Below are 26,309 nucleotides of genomic sequence, written 5' to 3' on the forward strand. Positions count from 1 at the left end.
GGTTGCCTCGGTGGCTGGAGTAAGGATTTCCCAGCTCAGGTGTCCTCACCCACACACCTTTCTGAAAGATTTAGCACTCAAGCCACATGAAGGAGTCAAAATCCTTACCCACTCCTCACAATGCTGACCCCTTGCCCAGGGAGGAAGTGCTAAGTGTCTGTTTTAGAGGTGCAGCAGACACTTTTTACAGATGAGTGGGGCTGGGTGCATTCTGCAACCTTGAAAATAGAAGTAAGCTAACTAGCACATACATTGATTAAACCCATGATGTTAGTGCTGTTAAGTGCGTGATCCAACACTAACATGAAAAATTAGTAGCTAGCATTTATTAAGCATGCACCATGTACCAGGAATTTGCTAGGCACTTTGTAAACTTACTCAGTCCTCCCATGGTTGCTGTTATTGTCCCTTTATACAGAAGGAGACCATGATGCTCTAAGAGGCTAAGAAACTTGCTCATTTTACTTTGCTATTACTCAGCTAGCAGACTGCAGACATTTTTCTCATAACTTTTCCTTTACCTGCATTATAGAACTAAACTGAATCCAAAGATCCTGTGCTTTTATTAAATAATAATTTAGAGTTGATCAACTTTTAGATTATTAATGTGTACATTAAAAAAGGTTAAAACTATTTTCAGGTAAAACAAGTGAGATAATTTTTACCCTGGATTTATTTTCTGGTGTGATTTTTTTAAAAAAATGAATAGACAATATTTTAGAGCAGGTTTAGTTTTATGGTTTTAGGTTAACAGAAAGTACAGAATTTCAGTATACTTGCTAAATAGTTTCCCACATTATTAACATATTTTGTTAGTGTGGTACATTTGTTACAATTGATGAGCTGATACATTGACACATTATATTAACCAAACTGCAGAGTTTACATTAGGGTTCACTCTTTGTGTTATACATTTATGCAGTTTTGTTTTTGTTTTTGTTCTTTGTTTTTAAAATATGTCTTGATTGATTTCAGAGAGAGAAAGCCTTAGGGGGAGAGAGAGAGAGAAACATCAATGATGAGAGTCGTTGATTGGCTGCCTCCTGCACGCCCCCTACTGGGGATCGAGCCTGCAACCTGGGCATGTGCCCTGACCAGGAATCAAACTGCTATCTCCTGGATCCTAGGTTGATACGGAGCCGCTGAGCCATGCCCAGCCGGGCCATTTATGTGTTTTGACAAATGCATAATGCATTATTAGAGTATTATGCAGAATAATTTTGCTTCCCTAAAATTCACCTGTACTCCATCTATTTATTTCCCACTCCCCCAGGCGGTGTGACCTTTTAACTCTTTCTGTAGTTTCATTTTTTACCTGGATGTTTTCAGTGGCCTCAATGTCTTAGAATTTCTTCACTGTGCTTCACATTTTTTCTCAACACCTTCTTATGTATCTGAGCCCCACCCAGTCCCACCAGCTGCACCCACCTATGACCAAATATATAGTTTGGAAATTTCACACTAATGGTGGCCTTAGCTTGAAAAGTTTCCCTTTTCCTGGCTCTTTAGCATTCAGTTTTTAAGTTTGCTCATATAAATATTTACTCTCCCCAGGTTTCCAGTTAGTTTCTGTTTTTAGTTTTCCTCCATTTAAATTTAATAGAGGAGGGAGATGCTATTTCAGTATTTCTGCATGAGGATTCACTGAAATAACCATGCTCTAAGTTTGTTGTTTATAATCGTGTTTCTACATGGTAGCAATGGCAGAGAAACTCACGAGAAAGCTGCTGGCTTAGCCCCACACATTCAGTGGTGAGAGTCGGGCAACAAGGTTATTATACTGATTAGATGCATGGAGCTGTTGGAGTATCCCCCTAATTCCGTTCTCACTCTTACCTCCTGTGTTTTCTTTTCTTTTTTTTAATTTTTATTTTTTGCATTATCTAGAGTTGATGAAAGGCAAGAAAGGAGAGTCCTGTTTCTCTTAGCAGCAAAGAAAGTATTATAGCATAAAAGTAAATATATGTTTGTTCTCCCACCTCTTCCCCCAGGTGATAGGACCATCTGAAAGTTGTTCTAGTTATTTATTTATTTCTTCCTGGGAGGAGAGGACACTATTCAGACCACTAGATACTGTGCCAGAGAGAAAGAGAGATGTCTTCTCTGCTTTGGGGAAGGGTGTTTACCAGGGCTAACACTGGTTCAGAATCACTGAAGTTGAGTATAATACTGTGAGGAAGGAGACAGGAACCATCTGTTGGGATGATGGCTCTTACATGATGCTGCATTTTCAAACAAAGCCTTCTTGCAGCATTTTCAGATGGGGCCCTTTCCCATGAAGTTGCCATATAGAGAGCCCACTCTACGAGCTGCTAACTGGCACTCTTAGATAGCTCTCCGGGTAGGCACCCACTCTTGTTTATTTTGTACCAGTGTTTCCCTCCAAGTGTGTGCTTTGAGGCTGTCAAATATCCTTTCTGGTATGAACCCAGAAAGTCCTCCCGAAAAATCCACTTCTTCTGCCCATTTCCTTCTAAAGTGCTGACTATTTTACTTGAAGTTGGTGGAGCGCCTCCGAAACCCTAAATACTTCGCTGGGAAAGAGGAAAACCGCAAATACACACAGGCCATTGTAACTCTGGCCTGGTGGGTTCTAGTTTTCCAGGCAGCGGTTTGTGCACCCGAGCCGCTGCAAGGGTTAAGTAAACTTCGTGGCTGAGGATGACTTCATGGCCCTGGAATTTTGAAAAGCCAGGGTTCTCAGTACACTGTGGCCAGCCTTAGAGTCTTTGGGTGTGAAAACCGCTCTCAGTTACCCAGACTGATTTTTGGTTCCTGCTGCACTGCTGCAGAATCTATTAAAATCCAGCAGCTGAATTGTCCTGGCTCTGCCACAAAGCTGGGCTGCTGGGTGGCTCCAGGATTCCCGGGCTGTTTGTCAATGGAGAGCAGGAGTGAATGGAGCCAGGCATATGCCTCAGCCTGGCATGAGGTGGCACCCTAGTGGCTGTTTTCTGCCTAAGAAAAGTGTACTCTTTCTATATTCTTACACAGGAATCATTGTTAAGATCCAAATTGCAGTTCGTTTTTAAACTGCTTTTTTAAGTTTCTGGGTCCTCCGTGTGTGTCTTTGGGTACCCATAGCCATACACTTGGATTTTCTGGCTGATTTAGTATAAACTATCAGCAGTATTCTAACCTGACATGCTAGAGCTACTACAGCAGAAATAACTCAGTTACAAGGTGCAATAAGAAAATGAAGCTCTTTGATAGGAACAAGCCCAAACTTAAACATTACAAAATGTTTTTGCAAAGAAGGCCTCATTAGGAAGTTGAGGATGTAGGATAGAGGTTCCAGACGTCCAGTCCTTTGGGTGCCACTTACATAGTTCCAGTGTTTTAGATCTTTAGTAAAGTGAAATAGAGCAGACACTTTCTTTTCCGAACTAGTGGCCTGTTGGTTCTCTGTTAAGTAACACGATAGCTGTGATCATTGCATGGAAATTAATTTTAAAAATAAGTTATATTCTTAAGCAAGCTCTTCTTTTGAAAGAACCATGTGGGTTTGAACATTAAAGGAAGAAACAAAAAGATTGTAATAAAAAATAGACTGCAGCCTAGCAGGAGCAGTGGCTGTGACCTTGCCTTTGTTTGCCATTACACAATCCGATGGCAGCACACTCAAACTATGCTCTCGATCAATATCCTATTAAAGCAGCACAAAAAGTCTCCATAAACTTAGTGGTTAGCTATGTTTATAAATGGAACTCGGCATAATTAGATGGTCAATAGCAGGCTCTACTAGTAATTTTAAAATGAACATCACACATTTTCCATCTGTAGAAGTCAATGGCTCCCCTTCCAGAGTTTTTAAAGAGAACCCGTTAAGTTATAGAGTAGGAAGGACTGATAGGCCCTATATATTTTCTCACTTTGCCAGTTTAAGCCACCTCATCCTGAATATATCATGACATTGCAAATGTTTCATTTTCTAGTTTTAATCAATCCCTCCTAGAGAGAGAAAATATTAAATATTGCCATGCTCTTAGGCAGAAAAATGCCAGCCTGGCTGCCTTAATTTAGTGTGTTTCCTCTACTATAATCCAATAAATTGTCAAAATAAATACAGCAATTGAATTAGTTCAGGAGGTGGTTTTGTTGCATAATTTCTTTTCTTTAGATTTTTTAGACATAGTTGGGGCAAATATTGGGACATTAAAGCTGGCAGCAAATGGAAAGGACTGGTGTAATATAAATTTTTCCACACTACTCTTTCTTCTGAATCCCGGCTCACAGTATGGGCTGCCAAGCCTGATTTTTTCCTACCCTACTCTCCTTACTGAAGAGAGGAAGAGCCACATGAAGTGAGAGGTGTCCCACCTTACCTACAAATTGAAATGTGCATGTACCCGTGTTTGATGTGTCCCCAGCAGTGGTGTTATGACCACAGTGTCAGCTGAATTTCGAACTATGGTAGGAACAAGCCCAAGCATCAGCAGATTCATCAGTCGGTGCCACACTCCAAGGTCCAGGTGTTTCTGTTGCACTCATGTTCCCACGGCCTTCCTGGTCAGAGCTGGCAGTGAGACTTCTCATAGCAGGATTTAGGGGGCCTTTTGTTTTGTTCTTAGCTAAAGCTCCTGCTAAATTTACCAAATTATGCACATCTAATCCTAAAATTTGACTCAGGGAGAAGCAGAAAACATTACACCTTGATGTAAATACTAACTTGTTTTCATGATCTCTATTCATATGTTCATCTGTTTCTAATCTTTTCCAGGTAACTTGTTGGTTATGCTTCCTGTGTATAATATGGTATATAAAATCTATATGCAAGATGGCAGCATGGGATCATAAAATAGTCCAGGATACAGAGTTGGTAATTTGGCTCTGCCACTTATTAACTGTATGACTTTGGGTACTATTTCTCTCTTGTTCACTGTGTTCTCCTCATAGGTAATAATCATTCATTCAGTCAACAAATATTTATTAAGTGCTAACTCTGTGCTGGGCCTAAGTTTGAGTACTAGAAATAGTAAGACCTCTCAGGAGTGTTTTAAGGATAATGCGAGAGAATGACAGGTATCTGGCATATAGTAGATACTCAACAATGGTAACTGTTATGATGATTACTGAACAAAGCCTCTGTCCCTGATCTCTCACTGTGTTCTCAGAACTGATCCTTGAGCTAAACAAACTATCAGAAAACTTATTTAAAATATGTGTGTGTGTCTGTATATATTTTGCATGTACCTGTGTGTCTGTATGTGTGTGTATAAGTTAAGAATGACCGATTTTAGAATTTATGTTCCAAAAGTCAATTTATTAGAAGAACCATCCTAGTGACCCCTTCATAATTATTAACTCTGATAGAATAAAAGCATGGCAACGCTAGATCTAATTCATTTACTTTAGGGAGCCAGAAAATTCTTACTCCATGAACTTTTACCCACAGCCTATGCTTCTGCATTATTCTGGAATTTTCTCTTCCAGGGTATCTAATGGATAACAAGGTGTTTTAAAATTCTAAATCTAACACTGACACAAATAACAGCTTTTAAAGTGACTAGCCATACCATGGTCATTTTTATCAGAGTTTTTAAAATACTTGGTTCTGTAATATTCAAAAATTTTACTTTCTCTCAAATTATGGACATAAAAATTCCCTGTGAATAACTGGAGGTCATCACTGACAGTCTCTTTTTTAGTAAACCTTTATGCTCTCATAAGCCTCAATTTTTTTTAAGAACAGATATTCGTATCTAATAGGTAATATTGGAGAACTAAAAGGCATTTTTAGGATTTCTAAAAGCCTGACAGAAATCTTATATTACCCCACAATAAGACCACAAATATTACTGAAATTTGGGCTAGAATATATCATCGTAGCTACCTCTTGCTGATTCCAAAGACTGTTGTTAGTGACTATAGGCATGCTGGGCCGAGGTTGGCAGAGTCCACACTCAGCAAAGCCACACATTAGGTCAGATGCTGGAACTGAGTTCATCTAGTATGCGATTGATGTGAGTACATATTAGGGTTTTTCAGTAGATGGAGCTGAAAAAAATTAAACAGTTCTTGGTGAAAATTTTGAGAATTATTATTATAGACAGCTGGATTTGTAGGTTGTTGGGATGGGACTCTGTTGATGTAGTTTGGTTTCCTGATGGCTAATGGTCAGATAGTCCCAGTGCACTCTTGGTTAAGGGGCTTATGTTTAGAAGCCCTTCCCTGGTTTATAGATCATTGTGGTGAAAAGACCTCTTAGGCTATCAAATCCATCCCCTGACAGGGAAGACTTAATCCCACAGCTGAGGCTGTATCAGATACTAAGCTGGTACCACGTATGACCTCAACCAAAAGCTAAGACAAGATGATACTCTGAAATGCAGAAAATCAATTTCAGTCCCAAAGGCAGAAGCCACTAATGCAGGAGATCAGTCAGCATTGCTCACCCCCAGTGGATGGCTCTGCTAGACCCAGTGTCGGGCCCTTTTTCCAGTGAAACACTGGCAGACACTTGTAACTCAAAAGGCCTATAAAAACAAAGTGAGCAGAAGGAGCGGGAGATAGAGCTTTGCCAGTTGAGTGGTAGGTGACAATTATTTTTCTATTTAAATCTTGTTGAATTCATCTCCCCAGTAATTGATGACAAAGGGAAAACAGGGAGACTGGAAATATGAGTTTTACCTTTGATTATTTGGGCAGATAGATAGAGATACCTGGGTTCAAATCCCTGCTCTGCCACTTATTTAGCTGCATGATCTTGATCATGTTACTTAACCTCACAGGTAATTTTCTCACTTGTAAATGAAAATAATATGAATACATATTTCATAGGGATGGGGCAAGGATGAAATCAGATAATTCAGGTAAAACACCTATCACATTGGTACATAATAAATGCTCGATAAATATTACTTCTTAGCGTTTTCCATTAATAAGCTCGTATAATCTTAGTTTGATTCAATAACTATTTGTTGCATGTGATTTATATGAAGCATCCTGCACTGCATGCTGAGGAGAATACAGAAATAAGTAAGAGACAGTCCTTTCTTTATGGAGTAGATATCTATGTTTCTTCAGATCCAAGCCTGAGCTTTCTTTAAAGCAATAAAGTGCCTGAACACATTTATTTTACAAACTGAACTCACAATAATCTACCAGAGAGAAACCATCTTCATGGTTCAGAGTGGGAGGAAGATGGTATCAGTGAGTTGTTCCTATTTTAGTAAAAGGAAAACATTTTTTTTTAGAAACAAAAAGTTCACTGTTTACCTCCTCTACCACCACAAACACATATTTTGTAAGTTGTGTCCACAAAAACATGGATGTACAAAAACAGTGATCTGTCTGTGCTAGCAGATACCTTTGATGGGGTTAAAACATTCTGCTGGCTTTGAGCACCTAATGCCGCATTTCATAAAAAGCATTGCTTAAATCTTATACCCCAAGGAAGTTCATTTTTACATAGAAGGGATTCCTCGTTTTAGTTCATTGCCTTTCTTTTATGTTTCCATTCTGGAAAACCATCCCCCTAGGCTGCATTTGGTCAGACCTTTCAGAAAGCAAGGGTTGAAAAAGGAGATCAGTGCATGGTTTACAGACCAGAAATCTGCTTGGCAAAGGAGTTACTGAAGACTGGCCATACAAGCTGCAGAGAAAGTACCTTTATGATTGATTTCCATTCAAGTCAGACTGACTGCAGTGTGGTCATTTTTCTAACCCGTAACTGCTCACACTGCAGCAGTCTGCTATCTGCAGGGTGTCTGAATTATAACAGTCTATGTCCGTGTTACCTCTTACACAAATTACTTACACTGGTTTCTTTTTCCATGCAAATTCATCAGTTTTACAGCCCCTCATAGGCACAGTCAGGAAACTCTGGCCGAAAGCACAAATTGATAAAATGAGTTAATTTGACTACACTTATTTTTTTCTTTCTGAAAGCCCTTTCTCAAAGGCAGTGTTCAGGAAGTATATTACGGTAAAAGAAAGATAACAAAGGAGTTGAATTTTTTGCCATAAATTACTTTCCAAGATAATTCCTTTGAACAACGATTCCAGATTTGCTTGAGTTTTCATAGCATTGTGTGGTTTACAACTGTGCCTTTGATGGAAAGAAGAACAAGTATTTTCCCATGTTCACCCCTTTTGTGCAGTGACATGGACTTTCTTACAAAGTCTCTGCCACTAGAATGCAAAACAACACGAAATTGTGCTGGGCCCATGGAACTGTGTGCTGTTGTTGGACCTTAACCTGCCTGCCCCCCCGCCCCCTGCTCTCGTAAAGTACAAGTTCCCAAAGACTCAGTGAGTACGTAGGTTATGTCATCTGGAGAGAAATCTACCTCTTTATTTTTCAATAGTTATTTTATAAGCTGGAAATCAAGTGATAAATCCTGATAGTTTCGGGGTGGGGTACCTATTGGTCATTATTTCGTGTTCTTTAGTTGCCATGAACATTTGAAAAAAGGGCAACTCTGATTGTTAATCTGTAAAATGTAAACCCCACAAGGGCAGGGTCTCTATATACCTTGTCCACCAGTGGATCTCAAGCATCTGGAACAGTGCCCGGCCCATTAAACGTGCCCCATAAATATTCGTTGAATTTCATTGAACGCAGCCTCTCAGAGGGTATGTGCCATCAGCAGTAGGCTGGCCACACTGGTCATTTAGTCAGTGCTCCCCGCCAGTCCCTGTTGAACAAGTTGTAAACTCAGTGCTCTGTCATCTCCCAGGAAGAGTAGTTTGAAAATTTGGATAGAATTTTTTTTACATCATCTTCTCTTTCCAACAGTACAAGCCTGAGCAGATTGTCTCTGGTGGATGGCAGAAGTTCAATAACCACAACCTTGTCCAACTACTAATGTGTACAGAAGAGCAGGTCATTAAGAGGGTTGGCTACTAAAGTAACCCTTTTCTTCCAATAGCCCACATTACTATAATGATTTCTTAATAGTAAGCCATTTATTAAGAAATGACACAAAGATTACATTCTCCTCATGACAGGGAAGAAAGGGATGGGGGACAAATGACTTAGAAATAACATCGGAAGAAACAAAATTGAACCTTTGGAGAAAAATTCCACAGTGGAACCAAATCCACACAAAGTTCAGGTTAGAACTTTGCAATACCATTTAGGAAAGTTGAGGAGCCAGTCTTGCTATCTATATTTCTAGATTTCTGAGCTTCATTTTGTATTGGTTAAAGTTTGGGGGGGGGGAAATGATGAGAGGGTAGTTATTTACTCTCCTTAATTCAGAGCATATTTATTGATCATCAGCTGTGTATATAGAACTGTGGTGAACTGTTTAGGAACACAGAAGAGGCTGTGGGATCTGTAGAATTAAAGGTTACCTGGTGTAACCTTCTGACTTATTGAACTATGAAAGTTACTTAACCTATTCCTGCTTCAGTTCCTTCCTAGTGGTGGTGTGAGGATTACGTGGAATGATGTGCTTAAAGTTCTTAGCGCAGTGACTGGCCCATAGAGCATGCTTAATAAATGTTAGCCTTTGTTATTGTGATGGTGATAGCTGTAGGCCTGGGTGGTGGTGGCAACCTCAGTGGTGAGTTTTCATCTTTATCATAATTATTAGAATTATGAAGTCCAAAGAGTTTAAATGACTTCACCAACTCACATAGGTGGTTATTGGCGGGGCTAGGACTCTAGACAATCTCTCCTAGGCCCAGATCAGCACTTTTTTTTGTACCCTAGGATGTATATCTTTATAGCCCTCAAAATGTACTCAATGTAGTTGGAGAGAAAATGTTATGTATGAGATAATTAAAGGATGGTAAAGCCTATGGTCAAGTACAAATGGAGCAAAACCAGGTTTCACAACAAATAGAACAGACAGGAAGTGTTGTGGTTGGTCCAATCCTTTCTTAACATCCCCACGTTTGACTGGCAGTGGCTGTGTAATCTCTGTAACACACTGGAAACTCAGCATGACATCCTTGGCAGACATTGGACAACTCACTTCACCCTTGAAAACTTTTAGTTCCCTAATTTGCAGGACTTGTTACCATTAGTAGCTAAGAAACATTATATGTGCTCTGTATATATATCATTGATATTTTATATTTGTTAAAATAATATGATTATTTGCTTATTTATGCCCTTTCATAGTGCACAATTGGAAACAGTCTTTTATACATGCTTACTCTCCTGGAAGAGGTGACATATCCATTGTGAATATTCTATTTTCTTTCTTTACAACATGGCTTAAGCCTCTCTTCCCTCTTGCCAGCACCTATCTCAGCCTACCGACTCATCTCCCCACCTCCAGAGTCTCGATCCCCTATCTCGTGTTCTATATGCTGTCATCATATTACTGTTCTTCAGAAGCAACAATTATCGTTTCCCTACTCAAACTGTCATGGATCCCGCCAATCATTTTTCTGTCTCCAAACTTCTGCATATACTTTGTCATTGGCCTAGAAACCCTCTCCTATCTCCTTCTCTGCCTCTTTAAATCCTAACCACCCTTGAAGGCTTAGCTTAAGTGCCAACTCTTCTTGAAATCAGCCCTTATTCTGATCCCACAAGCCAATGTGATCCGTGACTCCTTTGAACTTCCCTAGCACATTCTTTGTATTTCTCCTTTGAGATGGAGCCCACTCGGCGCGGCGTTAGACATTCAGGTATTGTTTCCATTCCACCAGGTGGTAAACCTTGCGGGGACAGAGGCACTGCACACCTTTTTGTCCTGTAAAGTTTAAGGCAGGTATTTCACATGAGAGTCGAGGTGGTGTAGGAGGGAAAGCAGAGGTTTCAGGGTCAGGCATCCTTGAGTTTTACCCCTGGGTCTCCTTCTTTCCTGCCTGTCTGTAATCCAGGACAAGTAATGTAACCTCAGTCCAGGGTTTAGTTCTTCTCATCTAGAAAATATACATTCCTGAAGAGGTTGTTTTGAAGATTAAGTTAGATGTTTAAAGTACTTATCAAAACATGGCCCTACCAGTACTCCGGGAAGCCTGCCGAAAGCCCGCCTTCTGAGTTCTTAATTCTGAGTATCCTCCTGTTCAGATCACAGGCCCTGAGAATACCTAGCCCTTTTGCAGGGATATGTGGTCAGTGACCCCCACCCTCAGATGTGAGGCTTTCCCTTTGACCATCCCAGGACCACTGAATCAAAATTCATTCCAATAAACCGGACTTCTGTGTGATACATGCACACAGATGAGACCAGGGGATGTTCCTCACAAGTCTGTTTTGAAGAAGGCAGAGTCTGGGTCTGTGCATTATTAGGATTACTTAACCTAGGTTGTGAAACCCATTCTCACTTCAGAAATTTAGTGAGGTTTTAAAATTCAAGACACACAATCAGTTTGCCAAGCCCTAAAGTTACTCACCAGAAGTCCAGCAGACACTTTGGGAAGTGTCACAAGGCTGCCAGGCCACCTGCTGCTGTTGGCTAGGTGACAGGTACAGTGTACTGAGTGGTTCACAGGAAGTAAACACATGGGCAAGTTAAGGAACATTTCTGTGGGCTTAGTTATTTTTGTAATCTCTCTGAGAGGTGAGAATGCCATATTTACACGTGTGTTTCTCTTCCTTCACCTGTTCTCTCTCCCTTGACATTTTAAAAATATAATCAAGGTAAAAGACATTTTTCCAGGGCAGAACATAATAGGTAAAGTGTTAGATACGAGTACAGCTGGATGTTCACCATGAGGGAGAGGGCCTCAGACTCCTCCTCTCAGTGCCATCAAGCCTGTTTCACTCACATCTCGCTCTGTCTTTCCGTCTAAGAGTGAGGGCGTGGGGCTGCTGAGGTTACCTCCGTGCTCAGGAGTGAAGCAGCTGCTCCGTCCTGCTGAGGCCTCAGCCCCATCCTGAAACTTGTGAAGAAAATCTAGATCCAGACCCTTGACACTGATCAGCCTTATCCGTCTTTTTTAGTTAATGAGAAATGTGAATCTCAAAGTTCCACGAAGGCACAGCCATTAATAAGTACCTATGATATGCCTGGCTGTTAAACAGGATGATGGGTGATCTGGACCCATATCTGAATAATCAGCCCCCATAAAATATAAACTATTATTAAATAAAAGGGGGAAATATGCAAATAAATTTAATATAGAAAGCAAATTAGGGAATGACTAGCAAAATTATTAATTAGAACTGTTTACACGTACAGTCAAGCCTAACCATTTGTTCCTCCATTAGAGCCTGTCATTGAAAGATGTGTTTGAATTTCAAAATGCATATGTGAATTTCAGAGTTTTCCATTTCTTAGCAGTGACTGTTTTTATATGAACAGTTATTATTAAGGTTTAGCCATTGCTATTAATCAGGCAACTGTTTATTCTTAGAAATTGCTGTATCCCCTCACAGTCTTCCCTGATTCTGTCGTTTTGTGAATGTACCACACTTTCCCCAAGCAATAGTCCTGGGACTCATCCCACACTCCCCCTTTTCCATTATTACCAAGCTTAGGAAGTCAACACCTTTTCTTGATTCCAACTTCTAAATAACTTACACCAGACTCCTCCTTCCCATACCTCGAATTTTGATCACACTCCCATCTTATCTTATTTTAATGACTCCACTGGCCTCTGTGGTTTTACTGATTATATTCTTCAACTGCCACCCTTTTCCCCACCATTTCTACTCTCAGGACAGGGTGATGTTTCTAGATTACAAATGCACATTTGATGGTAGTATTCTCCTACTTGATTGGTTGTCCTTTCACGAGGAATCAATTTCATTTGACCAGTGTTTACTGACTGCCTCCTGGTGTCCAGGTTTATATTAGATGCTGATAGTATAATCCCAACAGTCCCAAATTATAGTTGAGTGTGGTAAGTACATGTATTGTTTTTGTTTTTGCATAATCTTTCAAGAGAGGAAATATTTTGTACTAATATAGTTGCACCACTAATTTTACAGAGTTGCATCGTTAGATTGACAGATGTCCTTTATTTGTTTAAAAATATGTATTATGCTACTCCTGAAAACAAGGTATCTAGAGGCTCTAGGACATAACAAAAATTACAGGGAAACACATTTCATACCAGGGTCTGCTTTGAAAATCACATGTAGCCAAAATTATCCTTAACAGTACCTTAAATCAGAGATAGGCAAATTCTTCTCCATAAATGTTTTCTGCTTTGTGAACTGTAGGGTCCCTGTTATAGCTGCTTGTCTCTCCCATCATAGAGTGGAAGCAGGGACAATACCTAAATGAATGGGTCTAGTTGTTTTCCAGTAAAACTTTATCTACAAAACTGTGGCATGGGGACCATAGTTTGAAGGCCCTGCCTAGGTGGGACAAATATTAAAGTAAAGGGTGTATGCGGGGTGCTGAGGTGACTCAGAGTTAAGGAGAAATCACACATTTCTCATCACAAGAAATTAGAAAGATGAATTTGCAGTTAAGACCTAATTCCAAAATACAGATGAGTGAAAGCTATCAGGATCAGACAGAGTTAGAAAAGCCCAGGGAACGCTTTGGTTGGTCACTGAAGAAAAGTTTCAACCCAAAACATGAAGGTACTTTTGTTAAAAGCATCAAGGAACATTGCAATCCTGGTGATGATTTACCATTAAAAGAAGAAAAAAGATGAAAGGTACATTAGGAAAAAGATATGTTTTCCAGCTGGAGACTATTTTTATTGTCAACATTCTTTTGAGGTCAGAGTTTATTAGTGATTTTTTTGGATAAGCTTACCCTATAAGTTCAAAAATAAAATGTGTTAAATGCAACACTGAAATATACTTTCACTGATCTTTTATCCAGAGAATTTAACTTATGTGGGGTTTTATTCTTGTTTGTTTTATTCTAGCACCAATAGCTGCAGGAACTGGCCCAAATTTTTCTCTCTCAGATTTGGAAAGTTCTTCATACTACAGCATGAGTCCGGGAGCCATGAGGAGGTCTTTACCCAGCACATCCTCTACCAGGTAAGGTGATCGATGGCTCTTTAGAAGGTCGTGCTTCATAGTTATACATCTTGATTTTAATTCTAGGCCTATTAGGCACTTAGCAATGTGCCTATAGCAGTAGAAGGTACTAGAGAGTGGGTTTACCTCCGATAGACTTTTAGTTTCAAGGGGAAGAGAAAGCAAATGGCACAGGCAGGAGAAATAGACGGACAGACAGATAAATCACACACACACACACACGCACCAGACAGTAAAAAAACAGTGAGTTAAATTATGTAACAGGATAAAAATAAAGAAGGCTTTATCCAGAAAGAGTGACTTGTGCTCTGTGCTAATGTTGGTTAGGGTTGGTGAGAAGGAAAGGAAAGGGAACGTTGTTCCGTGTGGGGTGGAGACCTGAGCAAAGGCATGGAGGAGGGGCGGCTGATGAATGTAGCACATACTCAGGAAATTAAGGACGAGGCTTGACTAGGGAAACAGATGTATGTGTTGGCATGTTTGACACAAAGTTGATGCTGATGACACCAGTCCTAGTCCCCATGCCCACAGCAGACACCCAACTCAGTCCTAGCTCTTTTCCTACTGAGCCTCCAAAGGTCTCAAAATGCAGTCTGTTGGAGTTGCCCTAAGAGATAAACCTGTTTGATAGCCTGATGTGAGGTTATAAAAGTGAATGTGGTACTGTGGTATGGTAAGGCTGGATCACAAACCCTGATGCAACTGGAGACCTTAAAAAAGTAAAGCTGGAAGAGCACAACAGATAATGAGTAGAGGGTGCTTGATCCCATCGAGGTCACAAAGCCAAAATCAAAATGAATCATTTTTGCAAGATCCTGTTGTCTCTGGATAACCTGGACCAAAGGGGAAGGGATTAGGCATTAAACCCACAATATTCTTTTACAAATTGGCTTTAGCATTGGACTGTGACAACAAAGAAAAGAATGGTGCAGAACGATCTTTAATGTTTGTCTACTTTGCAGAAAAACATTGGACAAAGGCATATTCCTCTGAAAGCCAGTACCAGAGTTTTATGATTTGAAACAATATCCAGATTATAGACATTTTCTTTGGTAGAGACTCATTCTTACCTTGACTTTATAATTTTAACTGTTATTAATTTTAAAAAAATCAGCTTAGTCATTACTAATACCTTGAAAGCAATTAAAGAAACAGTTATTCTCTAAATACAACCACCAAATCCTACCATCATCTTTGATGTTGTTTAAATGTTCCTACAGTTTGCTGTGGTATCAGCTCCTCGGGAGAAAAAAAAGTCTCAGATCCAAAGCGCATTTATAATAAAAGAATGAGATTGTGAACACCTTCGGGTGCTAATGCATTTTGAGGATTTTGAATGTTTGCTGATAGAAGCGACATTGTACATAGCTACACTCAGTCAACATGAAAAAGCTTTGCAAACACTTGTGGGCAGCGATTAATTTAAAAATTGACAGGCTGTTTGTTTTTCATATGTGTGCTGTGCATGTATCATGGATGTCCCCAACGGTGCTCCTCACCCCCATCCCTTTGACTTCTCCAGCCATTTTGTTACCTTTTGTTGTGACTCTCTGAGGGGAAACCTTGTTAATACTGTCATTTAAAAGGCTAGTGTCATTCTTGTATTCTGCAAATAGCTAACCCTGATAAGGAGCTAATTATAAACAGCATCAGTAGTTAATAACTCAGTAGTATGTTTGTTTTAGTCTCATTAGACTCTCTTAGGATGATTTTATTTTAAAGTTATTCTTTAAACACATAGACTCAGCAGAATTATCTGTGTATAGGTTAGAAAATGTACCCAGACTACTCAGATCTACATATAGAAAAGTTAACCAATCAGTCATTTGTTCATGCTGTGCAAATATCCATTGATCATCTGCTCTGTGACAGGCACTGTATTAGGTGTTTTACATACCTGATATGTCTTAATCTTCATAATTTTACAGTCTAGACAGTGTGGCCATTTAACAGTGGATCAACCCAAAGTTCAGAGAATTTACTTGCCCAAGGTCACAGACCAAGTAAATGGCAGAGTCTACATTCAAACTCAGGTCTGATGAAACTTAAATAACATGCTATTTTTACACTGCATCCTTTTAAGAATTGGATTGGCTCTTTCAGTAAGGAACAATAGAGTATGAGGCCCTGAGAAAGAATATGTAACATCTCTACTTGCCTGGACACTTAGCATTTGCTCTCTTGAGTTATTATTACCATCTTTGAGGTATGTACAAGTCCCACCTGCCCACCTGGACTGTAAGTCCCTTAGAAGACAGTGACTAACTCTTCCAGTTTAGTGACAGACATTATTAAGTACCAAGGATATTGTCCTCATCACTGTGATATAAAGTCAGGTAATAGGAGCTTTATAGTCTCGTGGTTAGAGACTGACAAGTAAATGGAAATTTTTAGTTCGAGGTACTATGAACATTCTGGAAAGAGGCATTTTGCAGTTTTGTGGGACCAAGGTAAGGCTTCTTGGCTTTGCACGTAGTAGGGATTAAGCAAATATTTGGAATGAAGGTAATAGTCTTACCTTAATTTCTAGATAGAATTGCTAAGAACAAATTTCACACCCAAGTAGAGATGGTGCATCACTCCTTAGAAGAGGAGAGATCTTATTGCTACCTTCCTGTTTCCTCAAGTGTTTCTGCGAGAAGAGAATCAGTGTGCTAGAAAGTCAAGAGCAAGAAACCAAAATTAATGACTGATTCATTTCTAAATTTAAAAAAATAATGGAGATTGATAGGCATTAATTGTTTTTTCTGTACCCCTTCATAGTAAACATCTCCAACATCATAGAAGAGGTAGTATAAAAATTGGGTTAAAAAATACTTTATCACAAAAAAATTTTGTCAAGATAAACCAACTGTCAAGTTTGTGAAGTTAATAAACTTGGTCTGGGAAGCCCTCCTCCACCTGTCCATCCTGGCACTTCCAACTTTTTCACTCCTGGATCTTCTCTCTCCTCCATCCTGTACCTTCTCGAGACATTTATCCTGTGTCAGTCCCTGGAAGCCCTTGATTCCAAGCTAAGGTGTAAGCTAATAACTGCAGACACTTTCATTGTTAGGATTTAATAACTGCATGGTGTGTTTGCTTTTTAGTAATGGATACCAAGGAAACAAATCTTGGCAAACTCAGAAAATACTAATAATGGGGAAATGATTGGCAGTGGAGTTGGCCTTTTGGTTTGGATCTCACTGAATCATGACACTTGGGTGAATCCTTGTCACAAGTACTCGTGGCTGTTTCTAAGTCACTAGCCCAAATCAGCAGTTTCGGTACCTATGCAATTAGCCAGACACTGTGGCAGGCCCTAGAGATTAAAAGATATATACATATATCTTATATATTTTTAATATTTATATTATATATATCCATATATATCCTTATATATTTATATAAATAAAGGAAGGGAGGGAGAGAGAGCCCCTTTCATCACAGATCTCACAGTCCTATCAGAACATACGGGTCTTGTCTTTGTTTATTTGCCAGGAAACACAAAGGAAATATTTATTTCTTTTCATTTTGTGTTTTTCCAACTTCTAAAATTATTTCAAATGTCTTCCAATTTTAAAACACAACAGGTAATTTTAAATATGAAAAGAGAGGCTAGAAACCATATGAAAAGACAGGAGAGATTGTTATATTAGGAACCTGAACCAAGAGTTATTCTTTAAATTTACCCCTGAGCTTCCTGGTTGCCAAGGCAAGAAGGGTAAGAAATAGATTATACAACCTGTGTTTTCTAATAAAAGGGAACAATGGAAATTCATTCAAAGAGATTTTTTTTTTTTTTTTCGGCTTTATGTATTAGTAGGAATTTTTTGTGTATATTCTTTTATAAAGGACTTCTGTAAGAGGCAGTTTTACATAAAATATGGGAAAAATTTTTCAAATGGCTATATTTCATTGAACTTCAAGGAAAGCCAAGCAAAGAACATTAAATAAGCTATTAAAGGTATTTCCTTTGGGTACTAAGCTAGCATGCAACAAATATGTTGCTTTCCTGTTGTCTGGTTTTATTGAGAGTAGAACTTAAAGCCTAAGAATATTCACATGCCAACTTTAATAACTAGAACTTCTTGCCTTAGATTGGCCCTCCACATTTTTTTTATTTGGATTGCTTCAGTCGCCTCTTAATTATCTCCCTGCCTCTCAGTTCCATCCCTTCTTCCCCCTTTGCTTTTCTAAATCTCTCATCTACACAGCTACCAGAGTGACCATTCTAAAATACGACTGATGTCACTCCCTGTTTAGACATCTTCAGGGGGTCTCCATTGCTTGTAGATGAAGTCCAGACTACAGTATCTTCTGTAACCTCCACCCCCTCTTTTGCTGTGCCATGCTTTTAATTTTAGCCATACCAAACACCTGGCAATTCTCTGCACATGTCACTTTACTCACAAAGTTGTTTCTGCTTGGGATTTACCTCCCTCCAGGGAGTGATGTTCAGAATCCCCATAACCTGAGTGACATGAGCTTACCAGATGCTGCTCTGCCCCAGTGCTCTGGCTACATCCTAGAGCCCCCCAGGGATGCCAGACATTAACCCTTTAGGTTTTGGATCATGAGGCTGTCGCTGGGCAAAGATGGGGTGGCAAGGTTGGGGAAAGCTGATGGGGCTTCAGACATTAGCACTTTGCCAATTGGTAAAGAAGTATTTCAATATTTTAAAATCCAGAATGGCTGCCTGGGTGGTACATCAGCTGAATAGCAGGCTATGTCTGCCCTTTCCTTCCTTCTGCTCCTTCTCCTTGACACTCATGCTTACAGACAGCTTAGCAACCATCTCCTCTGGGAAGCCTTTCCCCACCTCCCAGTGTATCACCGTTTCCTTCCTCCATCGCAGAACCCATTGGAGCCTATATGTGGTTCCATCATAAATTCTGTATTGCTCTTTTGCACAGTTTTGTTTACTTCTCTGTCTTTGTCCACTAGACAGTAAACACATGCAGACAGGGGCCATGTCTGATTCATCTCTGTAGCACAGCATTTTGCCCAGCACCTGGCATGTGGGAGGTTTGTGTTTGATGAATGAAAACATTAAAAGTTCTGTACCCTGACACATGGCAACAAGCACTCCCACTAGGTATGAAACTTCCCCATTCTCTTATGATAGTGGCATAATCAATTAAGACAATTCCAGCCACATTAGCAGCATGTAGCGTTTCACTACTTTTACCTTTACCTTCTACTCCTGAAGCCTCAAATTGAGAGAAAAAAAAATCAGTCCTTTAACTGGAGGAAATGGAAGCATTTTAGAAATTTATCAACCATACCACTCCAAAAGTAAAAAAAAAATCCCTACCCTGATGGAATAGGACTTTATTTTGGTCATCTCTTTGTAGAGGAAGACATAAAAGTCACTGGGCCACTCTTTTTCTATGTCCCTTGTTGTCACATAGGGGGAAGGAAACACAGTTCTTCCTCGTATTTTTTTCTCTTTTTTTCAGCTTTGTCTCTAGTGTCTAGATAGATCAGTACCTGTAATAGTGTAACTCTGCAGAAAATATTTTTTGACTGAAAAGATCCAAATGGCACATGAGAAAACATGGCCAAAAAAAAAAAAAAAAAAAAAAAAGCAATCCAAGCTTTCCTTGAAGGGTCATGTACCCTGATTTTTATGCTTTCTGGGGTGCCAGAGGGATTGAACTTGTCTAGGGAAATTGCTGAGGGCTACATCCCAGCCACAGCCCGAGGAAATACAAAATGTGGGCTTACTCCTGGTACTTACAGTGTCTGGGCTTGATGGTACCAGTCCCAGTTCCTCAAACGAGAAAGGAACAGGATGTGGCGGCAGCAGCAACTTGAGCAACAGTAAAAATCAAGCCCAGACCTTTGGAACAAGACAGACCAGGACTTTTCTCACATCCAGTGACTCACTAAACTGAACAAGAGCCTGGAAGAGCCCTAGAACTGCACTAAGCTGCCCAGTTGCTTCCTCTCCCGGCTGTCTTTCAAGCAGACATGCTGCCCGATTGCAGGGTGGTTGGGATCGCCTTTAAACATGTCCCCGGTGTTATTGCAGCTCCACAAAGCGCCTCAAGTCTGTGGAGGATGAACTGGACAGTCCCGGCGAAGAGCCATTCTACACAGGCCAGGGGCGCTCCCCGGGAAGCGGCAGTCAGTCCAGCGGGTGGCACGAAGTGGAGCCAGGTAAGCGGCGGCAAGGGGGTGCGGCCCGCGCTGTGCGAGCAGAGGAAGCTCAGAGGTTCCCCTGACCTTCACCACGAGCACGTGCTCGTACCCCACGGCTGCGCTGGTGAAAGGGTGGTGGTGAAAAGCAGCCACTCAGCTGAAGGGAAAGGCTGGTAAGAGTGGTGGATGATTTTCTGCTCTGACGTGTGGTCACCTGCGCTGTAACCCAGCTTTCCATTTGCTTTCACCTTTGTTTTTATACTAACTACTTTTGGTTTTTTGAATTATCTTTTAATAACCAAAATAAAAAATGTATCAGAGTTTTCAACTGGATGGGTAACATTAGAAAGAAGAATGGATTTCCTGTGCTACAATATATATACAGTACTTAAATTTTTATAAAGTGAGAATACTTTAAAATATCTTTTCCGATGACTGGGTGCCATCATGATGGTTTTTCTGTTTAAATGGAGCAAGTGGCCTTTATGTCCATCTTTAGTGAACTACGCAAGTGGTGACTTCTAGTCTAACCTCCCCTCATGGTCTAGTCTTGATTCTGTAGTATTGAGAGTAATGTGAATAATTCTGATAGAAGTTTTTTGAAGCCTTTCTCTATGCCTGACTTCCACCTGGGCAAAGGGGAGTCTTCTCCAGTGCCTTTCCCAAGATGCAAAATCAAGCGGGTGTAGAGGATGGGGTGTGAAATCAGATAGGCAGAGCATAATCCTGGCTTCAGTGCCTGCTAGCTATGTGATTAGGGGCAAATTCCCTAAACTCTGAGCCTATGTGCCCATTTTTGTAATCTGTCAGTAACAATAGCTGTTTCAGTGCTCTTGAGAATTAAATGAGGTAACATATATATAAACCATCTGAAATTTATATAAAGTCCTGTAACCATTCTCCCTCACCCATGCCTCAGAGTAATTTCCTGTAAGAACAGACAAGCACCAAGAAAATGTATGAACTAACCCCTTCATCTGAAAAATCTCAACTCTTCTCTCTCTCCCCTAACATATCAAAAGACAGTTCTCGGGGGGTGGGGGGTGGCTGTAAAGGAACAGCCCGAGGGAGATTGAGGGGTGATGGAAGTGTTCTGGATCCTGATGGCAGTAGTGGTTACAGGAATCTGTGCATGTGTTAGCATTCATGGAAATGTACAACCCCTTAACCCCGAGGCAGTTCTATGGTAGGATGGAAAACAGAACCAAACCTCAGGCCTCTGGCTGAGTCCATTTTCCTTCTCTCTTCACTAGAACGCAGATATTTCACTTTTTCCTGCTTCTGCCTAATCTCATTCATTCAACAGTCTTCACTGGGAACTTTCTGTGGATGAAGTGCTACGCCTAGTTTTGGGAACTCGAGGACAAATGGGAAGGCCATGGCTCCTGCTTTCAAGGAATTCACAATTGGGGTGGGAAACACACATGAGAAGCTCATCATAAAGTGAGATGGGAAGTACAAGGACAGGGATATTAGCCTCTGTTGCTGCGTTTTTCTATTTTTCTTTTTTTAAAATCTTCACCCAAGGGTATATTTATTGATTTTAGAGAGGGAGGAAAGGGGAGGGAGAGAGAGACATCCATGTGAGAGAGGAACATCGATCGATTACCTCCCGTACGCCCTGACTGGGGACTGAACCTGCAACCTAGGTATGTGCCCTGACTGGGAATGGAACCGACAACCTTTCGGTGTAAGGGACGACACTCAACCAACTGAGCCACCGGCCAGGACAACCTTTTTCTGTTTTCACCAACACAGCACTCACAGCGTGGTGGGACTTCTATAAAGGTCATGTCAGTGTCACTCCACATGTGCATCATGCCAGTTCACTTGAAGTGGCTAAGAAATAAGCTGAGGCCTAAATGAAGATGAAAATGCTGACTCCTTGCCACTAACTGCATCATCAGCACGACCTCAGCATAGTGCCAATGAAACATTTATGTGTTATTAAAAAATTAAAAGATATAAAATTTTTCTGAGCCCTTCTTAAAAGGCTAATTAGTTTCCTTGCCAATTTACCTGCTTCAGTGAAAATCAGAATCGATGTCTATAGGTTTGGTTCGTTTGTGCTTGAGTATTATACTGATGCAGGTTTAGACATCTCAAAGCTGCTTTTACTGTGCTGATGGACAACAGGCTCCTCCACAGTGAGACTGTTCTTTGGGTCCTAAAGTAGATTGCTTTGGGGCATATATGGGGGCATTGGGGGCATTGGGGCATATATGGGGCATATATGGGGGCATTGGTGGAATATAGAGTACTTTGATCTAGTAACTTTTTCATTCAGAGTAATTCTTTATTTGCACATTATAGATCAAATGATCATGAATTTTGATATCTGAATACCTGTATTATTTGTAGTCTTTAAATAACTGAAATTTAATATCTGGATCCTTTTGGGAGGATGGATGGATGGCTAGATAGATACATAGATATATAGATGATACATTATACCATATGTAGTATAAAATGTATAATTGTGAGGGATTTCTCGAAGACATATATATAAAATATGTAAATGTCAATATACGTGTGTGTGTGTGTGTGTGTGTGTGTGTGTGTGTATATATATATATAATTTCTTAGAGAAATTCCCCAATATTATATTCCTAGGCTGATTCTTCATTCTCTATCCCTAAGTCATTACAGAAAAATGTAGTTTCATGATACATGCGCATGGGGGGGGGCAGGGGGGCAGTGGATACATTTACATTTGGCCATATTCAGCATAGAAAGTCATCATTGAAAGAGGGCCTGAGGGGACATTAAAACTCAACTGAAGGATGTTGTACATGTTTGTGGTGACTTTGGTGTCATTAACTCACACCAGCCATTTTAAATGGATAATGTATGCTGCCAGATGGTCCTTTTTGGGGATTATCCATCCAGCCCAATCCCCTTTTTGGCACAGAGAACACCCTTATGTTGTTCCCACACTGATCGGGGCCTGTAAGGATTTCCTCAGGGGTAAGTTTATTCAGTAGGAGGCTTTCTAGTGGCTCACTCATGTAAATTACCTTCAGAGCATGTTGGGAGTTTTGTATATCTGAATGCACCAGCAGCCTCTTGGTTGCCTGTGTTTGGGATAATTCTCTCAAATAAGTACTAAAGGGTACTTTGTGTATGCCTCAGATGTGACACAGGGAACAAGGCCTGTGCCTACACCTCACTCAGGGAGCTTTGCCTCTGTTTACCTGCCCTCAAATGCTTTGTCGGGACTCTCCAGCCCAAAGAGGACCCAAGGTTGCCAGGAGAGACAAATTTCCTTGAGCAACGGGAAGGTTTTGGAAAGTAAAGCAAACCAGACATGCAGTAAATTACATAGGCTCTTTCAAATGTCTTTTGTAGTATCCTGTTTCCCATTAGTTTATCTCAGCACTTTTGGTGCACAGCTCTTATTATCTGGGAAGAAGGGCATAGGAGATTAAAGATGATGTTAGTTTAAAAAACATCAGACAACCTCAGGCTGACTTTTGCTTCTCTTACAATACTGCATTTGTTCCCTCCACTTAGTTTCGTCTCCCAGTTATCTTAGAACTGGGTTAGATTCGAAGCTTTGAAGCTAATCACACACTGATGAAATGAGTCCTATGAAATTCTATCAAGCAAAAATGCACATACCATCAACTCATGTTTATCTGTACAAATGAAAAATTGCAGAGAAACTGATAATGGAAATAGGAAGGAAACCAACAGACAGGCTCCTACATTGGGTCAGACACTGTGCATAATGCTTTCATATATATGGTAAAAATTATAGCTACAATTGTTTTTAGAAAAATTACCCTTTTCTAAAATATGCAAGGTAGAATGACCTTGCCTTATTAGAGAGGGAAACTGAGAATTATAATCCAGAATCCAGACTTGAACTCAATCTGATTTCAGAGTATAAGTTTTGTCTTCTACATTCGATAACCTCTTTGACCATAAACGTTTATGCTTGTATTTTAAGGTCTCATGCCCTGGGCTTGTATTGAAATTAAAAACATAATAAAAAAAAAAAAAAGTGATCAGAAAGACCTAGAAAATCCTCCACTTTCCTTATCCCAAATCCCCATTATACAACCAAGGCCAGGAAAGGAGTGTGGGTTATTAAATACACGTAGGATACACTATATAAGCAAATAGTATTAACTGTTAAAGTGAAATAGCTATCATTTTTGCCCATAAAAATCAAATAATCCTCAGCATTCAGATCTGGGTTCAAATAATAGCTCGTCAAAGAGGCTCCTAGTGATCTGAAATAGCTGCTGCCTCTCTTTTCCCATCCTGTAATTCATAACTCTGCTTTCCTTTCTTCATACCATTATCTACTGTCGTCTGTCTTCTCCCTCTAGAATATACATTTCATGAGCAGTGGGACTTAGTCTGTCTTTTCTACTGCTGTATACCGAACACCCATAATAGTGTTTGGCACGTAGTAGGTGCTGAATAAATATTGATTGATTGAATGAATGAAACCTATAAAGCTGAGAAATTTGGGTGCTTTCAATAAATCTTAAAGCAGAATGTGCTACCAGTAACTCTCTCAGAATTGATGTTTATGATAATCACAATCTATAGGCTGTTATTCAGTCAAATCCACTTATTAATAAGTAGCAAAACCACTGGTAAGACTCAGCCAAGGGCCCCGTTGACAAGTACTAGTATATGAAACTTTATTACAAGTATCCTTTGCCTTAAAGGGTTTTGCTTTAAGTTAATCAAGTTTCATGGGTTACTGAGTTGCGTAATTTCCTGCATTTGAGAGCACACCTGCAGCAAGCACATAAATATCAGTCAGTTTCAGTAGAAGTAAAGATAATTATTTATTGTGGGGGAAAAAAAACATGAAATTATAGGACTTTTCAGTGAAATTTAAGACTGTATTTTAAACAAGGAGTAAGGGCTACTTAAATTTTCTCCTATACAAAAATATTCAGAGTTCTAGCATGCCTTTAATTACATTGTAATTATAAAACCTTATTAACAGGCATAATTATGTTAGCCAAGATGCTGGAAGTTCTAAACATTTCAACAAAAACTTTTTAAGTCAAATTTGATAGATTAGCTGTAATTTATTTTCTTTAAAACTTTCAGAGATAAACTTCTTTCACAGATGGACTCCTTCCCAAAGACTTAGTAGTCCTCATTTTTTTTTTTTTTAAATATATCTTTATTGATTTCAGAGAGAGGAAGGGAGAGGGAGAGAGATAGATAGAAACATCTATGATGAGAGAGTTATTGATTGACTGCCTCCTGCACACCCCCCACTGGGGATCAAATCCACAACCCGGGCATGTGCCCTGACTGGGAATCGAACCTCAATCTCCTGGATCCTAGGTCAATGCTCAACCACTGAGCCACGCCTGTTTGGGCAGTAGTCCTCATTTTTGAAGGTCAAAATTAAGCGTTATAGTGGCATGCCGTCTGTTCTTGCCACAGTTATGAGGTAAAGAAATACATTTCTTTTAAAGGCATTTGTGGAAGAATATTTCAGCAAACATCTGGTCAACCAGCCACCCAGGACATTTAGAACCAGAGTTCAGTGTCATAACTACTGGGAGCACAGTTGGATTGTTGTAGACTTATGTTAGTTCATTGTAATTTCAAATACCCCATATCAGATTCACTTGAATTCCCAACTCTGCTGGTTCTAATTTGACTGCCAAAAGTCATTCATCTATTGTAGGAGTGGGGGGAGTTTACCAACTTAAACTTATAGCTGAGACACATAAGAGGAGGCCCGTTATCAATGCCAATAAAAAGGCAGCAGACTGGTAACTGTAGTACATTGATCATGGACACTCTGCTGCACTGGCATATATTAGGGAGAATTAATAAATCTTCCCACTATCTCCTGCTGTAATAGCAATAGTCACTGTTACAGAACACTGCCATAGGATCAATGCCTTGGCTTTCCTTCTGCATTTCTGGAGCAGTGGGAGGGCTTCGTTATGTGACAACATTATCTTCCATCATCTCTTTAGTATTGACACCTACTCATTAGGGGCTGGTCGACCAGGGAACACCAGTACAGTAAAAAGAGACCTCGTCTTTAGTGATGCTTCTTTATCAGAGAAATTTCATCCAAATAAGGGGTTGTGACAGGAACGCTATATTACAAAATGAGCACTCTAACCACCCTTCAAAAATGGCTATCTTTTAATGCCAAAAAAGGGGCCTGAAATAATCTTCTCACACACACATGCACATACTCTATGTGCATGTGTGTGTGTCTGTGTGTGTTTGTCATATACATATATACAATAAAGCATGGTCAAAAAAATTGCTGTTGTATTCCTGACAACTATTATAGTACCTGGCACATGGTATTCAATCAATATTT

At 39.9% G+C, this 26,309-nt stretch overlaps 1 protein-coding gene across 6 annotated transcripts in view; it reads left to right on the forward strand.

Moving 5' to 3' along the window:
- Positions 1-26,309, forward strand: part of NFIA (nuclear factor I A) — a 353,365-nt gene that overhangs the window by 233,867 nt on the left and 93,189 nt on the right. For all 6 annotated transcript variants that reach the window (XM_016205901.2, XM_016205899.2, XM_016205903.2 and 3 more), the window contains exons 5-6: positions 13,738-13,855; positions 19,872-19,999. In XM_016205901.2, coding sequence (XP_016061387.1) covers positions 13,738-13,855; positions 19,872-19,999 — 246 coding nt within the window. The remainder of the gene's footprint in view (positions 1-13,737; positions 13,856-19,871; positions 20,000-26,309) is intronic.

This window comes from Miniopterus natalensis, chromosome 9 (assembly GCF_054644295.1).
Source record: "Miniopterus natalensis isolate mMinNat1 chromosome 9, mMinNat1.hap1, whole genome shotgun sequence".
NCBI classification, from domain to species: domain Eukaryota; kingdom Metazoa; phylum Chordata; class Mammalia; order Chiroptera; family Miniopteridae; genus Miniopterus; species Miniopterus natalensis.